The 14,964-nt window shown below is 38.5% G+C and overlaps 1 protein-coding gene across 7 annotated transcripts in view; it reads right to left on the bottom strand.

Moving 5' to 3' along the window:
- lnx1 (ligand of numb-protein X 1) overlaps positions 1-10,543 on the bottom strand; it is a 40,829-nt gene extending 30,286 nt beyond the window's left edge. For 3 of the 7 annotated variants that reach the window (XM_058756746.1, XM_058756749.1, XM_058756748.1), the window contains exons 1-2: positions 10,316-10,543; positions 6,340-6,847 (exon numbers count right to left, since the gene is read on the bottom strand). In XM_058756746.1, the coding sequence (XP_058612729.1) occupies positions 6,340-6,767 (428 nt within the window). In that variant the 5' untranslated portion in view covers positions 6,768-6,847; positions 10,316-10,543. Of the gene's footprint in view, positions 1-706; positions 861-1,252; positions 1,964-6,339; positions 6,848-7,562; positions 7,700-10,315 lie in introns of those variants that run through there. The other 4 variants (XM_058756750.1, XM_058756751.1, XM_058756747.1 and 1 more) reach the window with 3 other exon arrangements.
- Between the last annotated feature and the right edge of the window lie 4,421 nt (positions 10,544-14,964).

Below are 14,964 nucleotides of genomic sequence, written 5' to 3'. Positions count from 1 at the left end.
AAATATACGGTGACCCACATACACAAAGACGAAAGAGAGAAAGACCTCATCCTAAGAGATCCAAGCCAAACAAACGCATGGACAGATGGTGCAGGAAATGACCTTATCTGTCTTCTCACCATTCATCCCTCTGAAGACACCTCACAGTGCTGTTGCACTCCAATCCTCCTTTTCTTTATTCTCCATGCTATACACACCAATTTCAACATGTTTGTGTTGTGTATAGTCTGGACTCTAAAAGCAGAGAGGATTTGTAATGCAGTCTATTGTACTACGCTCAGCCTTTCACACACACTTACACGGCACAATTGTGTTTCTGCCAAAGACCTGGGATCAATATAACCAGCTTTCACCCAAACACACTCACGGTACTCTCAGGCTGAATACAGAAGTGTCTTTTTAACAGTGCAGTGCACAATGAAGAAGCTCTTACATGTTTACTGTCAAGTAAAAGCGTATATTTTACTCTTTTAAGGAGTGTTGTGATTTTTCCCCAAGAGAGAAGTTCAGCTTGAATGTTTTATGTTCCGTGCAGCTCCAAGAGTGACTGAATATGCTGTTGTCAGATATCCGGTGGGTGTTTGAGTACCTGTGTTTTGTTTTTCTGAATGGTGTGCCTAGCAACGGTGTGCTCAGTCCTTTTTCCTTGTGCAAAGATAACATACATTTTATATCTAACAAATATATGATATATGACAATAAATACCTCCTTAAGATGTCAGAAATCCAAATTCCCTGACTGTTTGATGCGAAAACACACCTGCGCACACACATTAGGTCATCTCAGCCATGCTGCAGTGTCCCTCACTGCTTGGTAGCATCAAAACAAAACCTGCTTCATCACAGAACGCAACCATAACCACCTCTATACCACTGTCCCCTGCCATACAACCACAACAAAAAGAACAACATGATGCATTTTTCCTTTTTTAAATTACATTTTAGGCATGATAATACATCTAGAAACTTCTACACATAAATGCAAGCAATGCACAAACACATACAAGTATGCAAGCAATTGTTTAGGTAAAAAAAAAGGGATCAATTGGGATTTATGCAGGTTGTTGAGAATGATGTATGGACACGCACGCACAAACACACACCTATACACACAACCAGATGCACACATTGCAGTACTGGATGGGATGGGGTACAGTGCGACTTGTCCTGTATAAGACTAGAAGATGAGATGGTACTTATGGGACGCAACTCACACCGGACAGGCACACAGGACAATGTGTGTGTTACTCACAGTTCTGAGTAGAGGATGTGCAGGTTGCCCACATTGTCAGTGTAGTTTGCTGGACTGAGCCAGGGCAGAACCAACAGCAGCAGAGCCTTCATGACCCTCTCTCTCCAGGGTCTTGAGTCTCTGTTTCTTTTGCTTTCTTTCTCTTTCTCTAGGCTGAATGCAGTGTTTCCTATCCGGCTTCCTCCCTGCCCCTTGCTCCTCCACCTCTACTACAGTTCTGACCCCCCCTCCCGCCTTTCTCTCAAGTAAAAAAGCTATTCTTCCTTTTCCTTTTCTTCTTGTATCTTTGTCTTTCCACTTTTCTTTCTTTCCTCGCCTCCCTCAGGCTTTTAGCCCGGTCATCTCAGCAGTAGAGAGATCAGCAGCAGTAGAGGGAGAGGTAAAGACTGGGAGCGCTGCCAGTGGAGGAGAACAGAGAGTGCAGGATGAAGAAAGACTCGAGAAGAAAAGGAGGCAGGAGCAGCGTCTGGAGCGGGCGCAGGTGCACAGGAGCCGAGATGGAGAAGAAAAGAGAAGGGTGAGGTAGAAGGAGAAGAGGAGGCAGAGAGCGGCGTTTGCTGGCACACCAGTCGGGTGCGATGGTTGCGTTGCAGTCTAATCTGTCCTGGGCATCATCCAAGAGTAAGAGGATTTACGCTCACGAGCCCACATGCTGCTGTGAATGTGAGAGAGAGAGAGCGAGAGAGAGTATGTGTGAGTGTGGCAACACAGCGTCTGACTTATACTGCAGCATGCTCTACAGAGAGAGAGAGAGAGAACTGGGGCGAACCAACTGACATGGGATAGAGGGGGAGATGCAGGCTTGGGTGGTCCATCTATCATTGTCTGTATGCCTCAAGGGTAGAGCGTGTGTCAAAGACCACCCCCCTCTGCAACACAACGGTTCATTCAGCTATGAAGCGGTGTGTGTGTTTATGTGTACGTGTGTAGAGGGTAGGCATGTGGAGGATGGATGGATGGATGGATGGACGCATGGACGGATGGACAGTAGGACATATGAATGGATAGATGAACAGATGGATAGACAGAAAGAGACAGATATAAACTGACATTTTCTGTCTGTTCAGCTGTGTAACTCTCTAGCGATAGATAGATAGATAGATAGATAGATAGATAGATAGATAGATATACTATATTTATAGCTTGAATATTCTTCAATCATTCTCCAAAGAGACAATAACTCACAAGGTCACTTAATCAGACAATGGTTATGGGTTCATAGATCTCCAAACTTTACAGGAGTTTCAATAACCGTATGACGTGGTGACAGTATAGTATTTGCTATCATCAATATTGCATGTCCGTAAGAGCCTAAGGACAGCCTAAGGCGGTACATTCCCTCCTCTCTACCCAGATCTGATCTAGGATTCCAGGAAAGTCTGTACACCGCCAAATACATGCAGACACAAGCACATGCTTATGCACACTGAGAGAAAAAGTGCATCTAGACATGCTTGACTGTGAACACACAAAAAAAGTTACACAGACCAACATATGGTACAAGATACAAATTTCTCAACATTTGATACAAAGCTCCAGAGCACATGCAAACTAGCTAAAACACATCAAAGTAGCAATCAAAACTGACTTAGTACACCAGATCTTCTCACCACACAGTTATGAGTCACCAGTGTGAAGGAAGCATCACGGTTTAACATCACATGACCACAAATGCTGGGACACAAACACAATCTGTAGCAGCTGACACAGAAAAATGCATCTCTTGAGCTTACATGCATGGAATCAAGAGGAACTTTGTACAAAAGTTCTCAAAAAAAAAAAAAAAATGAAGTGAATGAAAGACCATTCTTACAAGAGTCTTTGGCTGGTCCTGACTAGTTCTTGTTCCGCTTAAGTCCCGTCCCATTTTGAATGTTGTCCAACTATACACTCCTGAACCGACTAAGACCACTGGAGACCAGACCGCATTGGAGAATTGCAGGGAGAGGAAGAGAAAGACAAAGAAAGATGAACTGAAAGCCCAAGAGCCCAGTATAAAAAGAGAAGGATGTGGGAGGGGAGAGGAGCAAAAGTATGGAAAGAAGCAAGTGTGGGTTTTTGGTTGACTGGAGAAAAGGGCAAGTTGATTATGTTTCCATAAGTGGAATTTTAAATGAGAGGGAAACTTTCCATTAACGCCAGTAACAAAATGCAATTAATTTCAACAGAGGCCCTCAGGCCTGTGGAGCACTAATGATTCAGAAACAGTCCACAGGAACGACTCTACCATCCTGAAAATGGGGAGAGTGAGAGAGAGTTCCAATAAAAACCATTAGTTAGCATAACGTCCCCAAAGGCACTGAGATGGAAGATATCTTAGTCAGTTAAACAGAGGTCACTGTGGGGTTGCTACCTCTGAGGAGTGGAGAACAAAAGAATCCTCTAACGAAATAAACAAACAAATGTATGCACGCAGACAGAGATGTGCTCGACACATGTCTTCTATTGAGGCGAATCGCTGACAAGAGTCTTTTATGAATGACAATGAATGAAGAGCTGCTTATGAATGCCAATGAGAAGATGAAGCGTTAATACATCAGTCACATTCAGCAATTCAAAATTTGCTTATACGGTTCAATACCTTAAACTGTGCTTTGCCAATCCTTCATGTTAACCTCAAATAAAGACATCTGAAGACGAGTCCTTACTGAAAATGTCCTTCAAACCTTAAGACTGAATGTCTGGAATCTCTGGATCAACATCCTTGAAACTGAAAAACAGTTTTTTAACCAATAAGACTTTAGGTTTTAGTTTTGGGTTAGGATTTGGGATGGCCTCATATTTATCTCCCCACACTGTAAAAAATGACCGCGATTTTAACAGTAAAAAACTGTGAAAAAGCTACGGTAAAAACCTGTTAAATGGTTAACGGTAAGTTCCCCTAATATATATACGGTGAAAAACTGTAATAGACATTTCAGACAATTTTACGGTGAAATACCGCTTTTGGAAGTGAAACAGAATGTAAAATGTACAGGGAAAAACCGTAAATTGACATTCCCAGAATTCCCTGCATTGCATTTCAAATTTTGTTTGAATTTGATGTTTTTTCTTTGAAATAACTAGGTTTCTTCTTAGTTTTTTCTTATCAGTTATGTTTATTAGGGTTGTATGTTACATCTAATGTTGTTAAATTAATGTTTATTGCATATTTCAGTTTAATGAGTCTCACCATGATGGTGTTTAGTGTTTGTGTGAATGGCACTGTGCACCTTCTATATATGTTATTATTTAAAAGCTGCTTGTGATGGGCTTTGGTTCATCATGTGACTTTCTCATCGCCACCTGCATTTGGTGGTTATCAGTGTAATACAAAGGTACAAAACAGATTTCAGTACTTCAATAGGTTGGTATATGAACATTATATCGTTTAATGAAATTACGGTATTTAACTGTAAATTTAAGTTAAAACCTAAAACGTATATTTACCGTATATTTTACGGTATAATTCTGGCAACCACAGCTGCCTTTTTTTACCGTATATTTTACGGAATTTTTTTTACAGTGCACCTCTATTTTTTCATGATTTCATCTGGTTGTAAACATTACAGTGTGGTCACATTTACTGTGGCTTGGCAAAATTTCACAAGTGAAATCCAGTCAGTTCAATGGGAATTGGTGTAATGCAATTTCGTCAGATAAACTTCCGGTGGTGAATGCATTTCCCTGTGCAAATTTGCAGCAACGACCAATAACAAGCCTCTTGGTTGATGTTCATCAGTGACCACTGTGTGGGCAGAGACTTGTAACTTAGCAACAAAACAAAACAAAAGATCTACAATGGACGAGCGGCAACTACTCTGCCAACACATTATAAACTAGTCAATAAAAAAGTCTGTTTGGAAACCAGTTATTTAGGGTTGGTTGGTTTGATTTCTGGCTGACAGAATAGCTTTGGATGTTCAATTCATTGTCATTACACCTGTATGTAATTCACAGTATTTTGTTTCATCTGGTTCTGCTTTTTTTTTTCTCTGAGCAACGGTAAATGTGACCACACCATGGTGGGGATCAGGGTTGTAGGAAGGTCTGAAAACTTATCAGCTTGGCTCATGAATATTAAAGGAATAGTTTACCTAAAAATGAAAATTCTGTCATTAATCACTCACAAATTAAGATATTTTTGATGAAATCCAAGAGCTTTCTGACCCTGCATAGACAGCAAAGGAAATGTCATCTTCAAGGCCTAGAAAGGTAATAAGGTCATCATTAAAATAGTCCATGTGACATCAGTGGTTCAACTGTTCCACCATAAAGCTACGAGAATACTTTTTGTAAGCAAAGAAAACAAAAATAACGACTTTATTCAATAATTTCTTCTCTTCCGTGTTGGTCTTCGACATGCAGAGTTGAACGTAGAGGTAGAACCCAGACGCGCTGCGCCTTGTTTACAAGCAGAGGGATACGCGAGTAACAGAAGAAATTGTTGAGTAAAGTCATTGTTTTTGTTTTCTTTGCACACAAAAAGTATTCTCGTAGCTTCATAAAATTGAGGTTGAACCACTGATTTCACATGGACTATTTTATCGATGTCCTCACTACCTTTCTGGGCCTTGAATGTGGTAGTTGCGTTGCCGTCTATGGAGGGTCAGAAAGCTCTCAGATTTCATTCAAAATATCTTAATTTGTGTTTCAAAGATGAACAAAAGTATTAAGTGGTTTGGAAAGACATAAGGGTAAGTAATTAATGAGAGAATTTTCATTTTTGGGTGAACTAACCCTTAAAAAAACATTACCTGATTTATATTCAATAGGCCAAAAAGTCCTAATTAATTTGTTGACAGAAAAAGAAACATTTGCCATAGGAAGATGGCTTCTTAGTGTTTGCATCAATGCAGCTATTTGGTTTCAGGTAAAATAAACTTAAAAAAACAATGATATTTCTCAAAAACAGTGCCCCTGGTAGTATTTGGGTTATGATGAAAGCAATATTGCTCCAGGACCAACAAAAGAAGCAGATCCATGTTCTACTTGGCTAAATCACATTGTACATCTTCCAAACCTGTCTACCACCATCCTAAATTTCATCAAGAAGCTCAAATCTTGTTAAGATCACTAAAAAACAGCTCTGAGGGTGATTTCCTCACCGGCTCCTGATGTGTCCCTCCATTTCTCCCCGCGGCAGCACTTCAGTGCAGTGTTCGGTAAAGGGGCAGGACACCATCAGTTTATCCAGCAGCTTGTGCACCAGCAGGCTGGACTTGCGACAGGTCTGCAGCATCAGGGGAGTGCGGTCCACCGGGCAGAAGTCACTCTCCAGCAGGAAGTTTGTCAGGCACTCCTGGCAATAGGTATGTCCACAGGGGGTGTCCAGTGGCCGGATCAAAGGCTGAAGGCAGATGTGGCACATAAGGTCATCATCCACCTCCTCCTTGTAGGAATATTCATGGTTCTCCTCCTGTAGGTGCCGTTGTCCACAGACATGGCAAAGGTCAGGAGGAGGGGACGTGGGACTGACTCCTGTTGCACCGCAAACAGGCATCGCCACAGCACCCTCCTCTTCCTGATCACTCATTGTGTAATTGTGTTGAAGCTTTACTGTATCTTTGTGGTTGGAGGGCTTTGTTGTGTCAGGTTGCGTTTTGAGCCATCCACCTGTATGGGAGGAGCATATAAAAAAAAAGAAAGGGACCGTCATTAATGACAAATAGGTGTGTCCACATAATAATCTTGTTTGCTGTGTTTGCTGGAAAGGCTAGTTTGCACACACCCAAAGACACAGTTTAGCAAAAAGAGGGCAGCAAAAATGAATTTTTACTTTCTGCCCGCTCTGCTCTTACTCTATTTTTAATTCCCTGAGCTGGCAGAAGGATAAATATCAGACTGATCCAAAACTCATTTTATATTCCACTGGCAACAGAAATATCAATATTGCACCTGAGACTCTTAATAAACCCAGTTGGAGAAAAAAAAAAAGTCATTTTATAACTGGCAGTTATTCAGTAGAAGTTTTAAGCATGGTCACACAGAGAACAGCTACTTTGCTAGCATTATTCTGGATGTTTCCAGAAGCAGTTATACCTGGCTTCATGTGAGCCTGTCTCAGCCTGTTGTGTTTGTGTGTTTCTATGTAGCTGAGTTTACATAAACTCCTAGCTTAGCTTTAGCTTCATGTCATTCTGAACCTGTAACTTTATTTATTTATTTACCTTTGAAAGGAGAGAGTGAGTTGTTTGGAGCTTGACAGACATAGTCTCTATAAACTGTTGTTTTATAATAAATGAATAGATGTTCCACAGTAAAAACAACCGGATACGGGTTTGGAATGACATATGGGTGAGTAAATAGTGACAAATGTTTAACTTCATACTTTATCTTGTTAAAGAAGTGCTGTGGTCAGGATGTTCTTGCAGAAGGTTGAGTGCATCACCACACCTGTTGTAGTACAGACAACTCATTCACACGTGAGAGTTTGTATGGTTATGATGGGAGTGTAATATTATTACTGCCATACAATTTTGTCTGGAGTGTCTCACTGAGTACAATCTCTGCACTGAACACATAGTGTACACTCTCAAAGTCTCTTTATATCTTTCTGTGAGTTTAAATATGGCTTCTCCGATTTTGTGAAGTCATCCACTGTTGATTTGAACAGGAAACCCTTGAACGGCAGTGCACTGCAGGTGAATGCATGAGAATAGCTTTATTGTCTGCCTCCCTGTAATCTGATCTGAGCTTAACCAGAACTATATAAGAGGACACACACACTCCCACCCATAAAGGAGTGTGCCCAAGGACACAGTTATACCTGGCAACCCTGCGTTCTCCGTAAATCATCATCTCTTTAATGATCCTTCAGAGTGACGATATGGCTTGAGTATGCAACTGCATTGCATTACACACACACACACACACACACACACACACACACAATAATCGCTTTTACCCTGCGGCTCTTATTCAATTGGAATTTTCCATTTTCTTTTGTCTTCCCGCATTCAAAGGCACTTCTAGTGAAAAATCCATTGTTCTAAACAAACAGAATGACAGGACTTAATAGTTACTTGTTTCATTTTACTTTCTTTCCTTCGACTCTGTCTCTTTCACTCATATTTTCCTCCGAGGAGTTAATATTGTTTCTCAGGTGACCTTTGGCACAGAGGAAAGTGGTGGTAAGTGTATTAACCATAATAGAGCGTTAATGGCATTAAAGTGCACAAATCAACCAGAAAGCTACACACATAAAAATAACAGTTTAATCTTAGATCCAGTGGGATCAATGTTTAATGACTGAAAAAGCTGAAAATATCCTCAATAAATGGCTTAATGGAAGGAATATACAGACAAACACAGAACATAGTGTGTATTAATGGTTCAATCATTTGTGCCTAATCAGCCTTGTCTTGTGTGTGTGTGTGTCTGTGTGTGTTGTGTGTCAGCACTTTTCATATCACTCAGCACAGACAACACATACTTTTCCATCTCACAAAGTGCACAAACAATGTACCAATGAAGGAATTAATGCAAAAGCAGACACAAAAATATATAGTGGGGTCCAAAATTCTAAGACTACTAGTGAAAATGCTTATAGATGGCATTTTTTTCCCTATAACATCTCATCCTTGCAATACTACCTGTGCTTATGATAGAATAGAACACATAGCATGCTTGATGAAGGCAGCACTGTAAGAAAAGAGGCAGCAGGGTGGATCTCTTGCTCTCAGTCCTGCTGTGGATCTGTATTTGACTTCACCATGCTTTGTTCAGACATGTTTTAGAAGAACATTCCACAGTGTATCTAAATTTTTGTATCTATCTATCTATCTATCTATCTATCTATCTATCTATCTATCTATCTATCTATCTATCTATCTATCTATCTATCTATCCACTCACAAAATATTATGTAATCATTTTGTTGAACAGGGTTGAATGGTTGATTAGACATTCAACTGTTGAGTCATATAGCTAATGAATAATGCAATAAATCCATACAGTGATTAATGCACATATAATGACTATTCAGTGGAAATTATGGATATTAATGAGCATAGCCACTCACAAAAAATAACACTCATTGAGAGATGGCAGAATTGGGTGTTCTGAGTGAGTGAGTGAGTGAGTGAGTGCATGAGGAAAATAATTACAAACAATGCAAATATATCTCAGAAGAGACATTTTGGACAAACACAGTCCATATGAGAAATGAGGCTACATGTTTCTGGTATGTAGGAGAGGAACATCAAAACCAGCGTGGGGAGAGTTACATAAGTGTTCATATGGAAATGTACATAGCTCACCCCCACCCTTTTCGTTTTCAGCCTCTTTCTGTATGAACCCCTCTCCTCCTATCTTCCTCTTTAACCCACTTTTCTTCCAACACGTTTTCATTCTGTTCCTTTAGGATCTTGTCTCAATAATCCTATCTGTTCCTCTCTATGCCATATTTTGGTTCCCCTGATGTTATGTCACATAGTGTGGTTCAAAAATCACAAAAAGTCTTTTAAATTTTAAAATATTTTAATTAAAAACTATTTAATTATATGATCATGTAATGCAACAATATAATATAATATAATGTAATCTAGCAGATGACTAGTATATTTTACACTCCGTATAATGTCTTATCACTGATAAAAACCTTGCAGTTATGCCATATATAGTAAAATTCAATAAAGATAACAGCAAACATGGCAAAAGTGAGGCCATAATTTTCGATTTACACACATACACACACACACTCACGCATACTGACAGGTGACATGCTCTTGGTTTCCCCGGCTAAACAGCTGGTGGCCAAAACCGCTGACACAAACTCACTCTAACCCAAAGAATAATGATGACGATGATCAATCTAAGCTAAAGGTGTTTACACTACAAATATATGAACATCAACACCTGTGCCATGCTTACACACATGCCTCCATGTGCACAAACACACACATTTTCACAGGCTTTGTGACTTCAAAGGGTTCATCTTGCTTTATACACAAAGAAAGTTTCTCCACAGCTGTGCTGAGTCAACAAGTACATGACTATCAAACAAAAATCAGTATCAGGTGAAAGTTACAGACAAAATGTGCTGAGTAAATATACTCAGACCGGTGTATTTCTCCTGCTTACCTGAACAGGTAATCCAACCGCTCCGGCAGACGGAAAATGAGAAGGGAGAGTGAATGAGAGAAAGTAAAAAAGAAAATAAGAGGACTTTGTCCCTGTGGCCACAGGTTAAAAATTCCCCTGATGTCCGGTAAACTGTGAAAGTTGTCCTAGTGGTCTTCAAGTGAGTATTTCAGTCCAGGGACCCCTGGCCATCCTATCATACACTGGGACGCCAACTTCTGACGCACACATGCATGCACCTGATACAGGAAGTGAGAGAGAAGAGGCAGAGCTAAAACGGTAGGCAGGTAAACATGAGAACTGCCCTAACCTGCTCTGGTGGGGCTGGGAACTGGTTTACACGCACACACACGGTATAACTGAGAGGAAGATAGCAGTCTCTTATACTATAGAAATAAAGACATACGTTTGTGTGTACACTAAACAATGCCAAACATGGCTATAACTACAGTAGAATCTATCACAACACACAAATGCAATTTTTTAAAGGAAATAAATGTATATATGCACCCACACCAAACCGAATGCAAATACACTGGCGGCATGTGGCAAGCTGGGACATGCCTCTGAGAAATCCTTGAACATAACCCTGAACAAAGTGCTTTAAGAACCCCAAACAATTCAGTAAAGCTGATTTTCACTATCCAGAGGCCCACACCCAACTAACGACACCAGACAGAAAGGAACGGCTGGTCTTATCTTCGCACGCTGCATTTGGGATCTTTGTGTGGGTGGGGGTTACCTGCACAAAACCAACTGTGGTTATTTGTCTTTGCTTGCTGTAGATTTGATTTCTCAGGAAACCGTGTGTCATAATGTTTGTGTGCGTATGGGCTTGTGTGATTAAGAAAGATTGTATGAAGATCAGGGGCGGTTTTTACAGCTCATGCTTGGTAACATTTAGTATATTATTATCCTGGTAGTTATGAATGGAAATGTTACAATCAATTGCAGCGTGTCATTTGAAGTGGAATGAAGTCATTTAAAGTGGAATGTAATGCATGTTAAGATCTGCACCTGGGCCCTATTTCACAAGGTTTTCACACTGAATATCAGCAGGCCTAACAGTAAATACACTTAACTGTAATTCTCAGAATATGTCAATATCAAATATCAACATCAATTATTACAGCAGAGCAATGACAAACTCTCTGCGGGCATAACTGGTTGCTAAATAAATAAATAAACATGCTTCCCGTTCATTCTCATTTATCTTAAATTTGAGCTGATTTTTCCAAACAGGTTTATATTTACTGACACATAGTAGAAATGAATCAGAAAGCACAGTTAACCAGAGGGTGTTTTTGCAACTACATACACGTGCATGTTTAAATGGGTCATTTGTGCTTGTGTGTCATGGTGTGAATATTTAGACAATTACTGGTCTTTGAATCATGACACAGATCACAGGTTTAAACTCTGAATAATTACTGTAAGCATTTCACTTCATAGCCTAATAAACTTTGTTTAAAAAAAATCCAAGACCACTAACATATCAACCAGCACATCAAAAACTAAAGACTTTAGAATATGACACTAGAAGACATTTTGATGAAATAAAAGACATCTTGCCATTACTGTTAGTCCTATCATTATTTTTGAAAAGGGGGACTACTACTACTACTAATAATAATAATAATAACTTCCTTGAACCCCTGCTCAAACTTCTGGTAATACTGTAATGTAAAATCAAGTGAAATCAGATCCCAAACCAAATCCCAAATGACAGACTTTAACCAGAGAAAGAAGAAGACGACTAAATGGATGGCAAGAATTGTGGTTATTCCACATTCACAAAATGCACTGAAATAATAGAAAAAGAGCTTATTGTGATGATAAGAGCAACAGTGGAGTGTAAGAGAAATTAAAACAAAGCAGGTAATCAGTCGGCTATAACAGCTGACTGACCAGATGTTCAAAAAACAGGTTTTATTGAGCTGTCTGCTTTGATTAATGTGAAATCAGTGGAGTACTTTAATCTGTTTACTTTGAAATTTGATTCTGGACTGTAATATTCATGATGCCACTTTTATGTATTGATTTTTTTAACTTTTTCCCCAGATAAGGCACCTAATTTATGCAATGTATTTGGTTGCTTTTGGTTTCGGATTGTACACTACCTTTCAAAAGTTTGAGGTCAGAAAGACTTTTAATTTTTTTTTTAAAGAAGTCTCATGCTCACCAACACTGCATTTTTTTTTTTGCAGCCTTGTTAAAACAATATTACAGTAAAATCTGAAATATTGTGAAACATTATCACATTTTAAAATAACTGTTTTATATTATAGTATATAATACATAATTTATTTCTGTGATAGCAAAGCTGAATTTTTAGCAACCGTTATTTCAGTTTTCAGTGACACATTTTGAGGGCTCTTTGATCAGCAATTCTTTGAAATCAAAATCTTTTGTAACATTATAAAATTTCTTGCATACTTGAATAAGTTTGAAGAAGTATCAATTTCTTAAAAAAAATATAAAATTCTTACTGACCACAAACTTTTGAACAGTTGTATATAACAGATGAAACATCAAATATGTCTGTTTACATGTATGTGCAAATGGCTGTTTGTGATCATTAATAAATCATTAGATCATAAATGAGCGGAAGTAGGGCATAACTGGCTCAGAAACCCAGTTTATGACAACATGACAATGCCCACATAATCCCAAATCATATAACAAACATACAGTCACACATACACACTAACATAAAAGCAGACTTGTCAGCACATCCAGGCCGACTTGATTTGGTATGCTGTTATATCCCATTAAAATATGTATATGTTTTGTAACAAAATCTTCTTTTTAAGGATAAAACTCTGCAGATTTTGTGTTTTAGCGGTCATCTGAATATCCGCTTCAAATCAAATCCAAATCCAAATCAACTAAACCAGTTGGATAAGACTTCTGAGAATCAGCTCTCTAGCATTGTGTGATAGCACAGTTATTGACACCAGCTGTGCATTTGCATGCTTTTATGTGTGTGTGCCTGTATGTATCATTATAGTATAATGATGAAAGCTTGTGTAGCTGATCTATTACTGTAGGACACACACACACACACACACACACACACACACATTTCAAGGTGACTTTAATGCTGTAGTGCAATGGAAACACCCCGCCTTCCCATGATGCAGTGTGGTGACCTGCTGTCACCCTCATCATCCTCTCACTGACCCCCCTGCAGAGAATGAGAGGCAGGACACACACACACACACTGAGAGACTCCTGTGAGAACTTTTAGACAGAAGACATGAGGCACCTTTCCTTTCTGTTTTGCTCTTCTTCTCATTCTATCATTCCTGCGGTCTTACTTACAGGAAGTAGTTTGCATTTTGCATACTATATTCAATTCACTCACTTTATTTTAGTCCACTCATTTATCTCTTGCATTAATTATCATATTTTTCTCTTTGCTCCTAAGCATTATGATAATGCTTTACAATAAAGTTCCATTTGTTAACAGTAGTAAACTACATTAGTTAACATGAACTAACAAAGAAACATACTTCTAAGCATTTATAAATCTTAATTAATGTTAGTTTCAACATGAACTAATACATTATTAAAATTAAAAGTTAATATCTGTTGATTTTATTTAATGGACGTGTTGGTTAATGAAGTATTATTTACCACTGGGGTGTTATTGCAAAGCATTACTTTAATTCATTCTTCCATCCACTTTATCTTTATTTTTCTCAGAATTATGACGGCATGACATTCTGATTAATAATTAGGTCTATAACATAATGCTTGGGTTTTGTCAGTATATATTAATTAATTCACAAATGTATTAAAATGTTATTCACACACTCTTGAAAATACCTCTTCTATGATAAGCATGTTTTTAATTTCTGAATTAAAATTAATTTAGTGTTTTTTTGTTTGTTTGTTTTTTGAGGGGCATAAAGAAAAAGAAACAGTCAGGATGATATAACTGTGCTAATAGCATTAAAAAAAATATATTTTTTAAACAATTAAATTCTTTCAAAGTAGTTTGGCTAAAACTTTTATTATTTCTCATATTTTAACAAAAATATTTTGGTTTAACCAGCATGCAATCAATCAATCAAAAAATTAAATATTAAATATATTGTAATTTTATACTAAATTAGTTTAGTTAATTTTTTTCCATGTATTTTTTTAAATAAATTAATTACAAAACAAAACGAGTGGCCAAATGATTATAATAGGACTGTCTTAAGACTAACTTAAGTCTTAGGCAGAGATATGTGTAAGGATGTGTAGAAGAGAGTTAGTATTCCCTCATCAGTCTGAATGGGTTTGGCAGAGTTTAGGCTCAAAATCTGATTCATATCAGGCTCTAAATCAGTCTGGGTGTATATCTAGTTCAGTTTCAGTCTAATCCAGTCCACAAATCCCAGTGTGAGTCTGGAACTTAAATGGCTTTCTAAAGTGTTAGCTGGCGGAGAGACAGTGCTGTCTGCCCTTAGCTGCCCACCCTCCTTCTCCCCCACTTTTTCTATTACCAAGTCTGGAACTACTTGGCTTTCCCACAAGATTCTGACACAAAAGCCTTACAAAAAGTCTCCAAACTTTTCAAGAAACACTCCCTCGCCTCCTTCCCCAGTGACTCTGGATGTGAAAGGGCAGCCTTTGCGCTCTCTGCTTCATACAGCATA

This window comes from Onychostoma macrolepis, chromosome 20 (genome assembly GCF_012432095.1).
Source record: "Onychostoma macrolepis isolate SWU-2019 chromosome 20, ASM1243209v1, whole genome shotgun sequence".
Classification (NCBI taxonomy): domain Eukaryota; kingdom Metazoa; phylum Chordata; class Actinopteri; order Cypriniformes; family Cyprinidae; genus Onychostoma; species Onychostoma macrolepis.
Note: the sequence above shows the minus strand (reverse complement) of the source record. Positions and strands in the feature narration are given on the sequence as shown.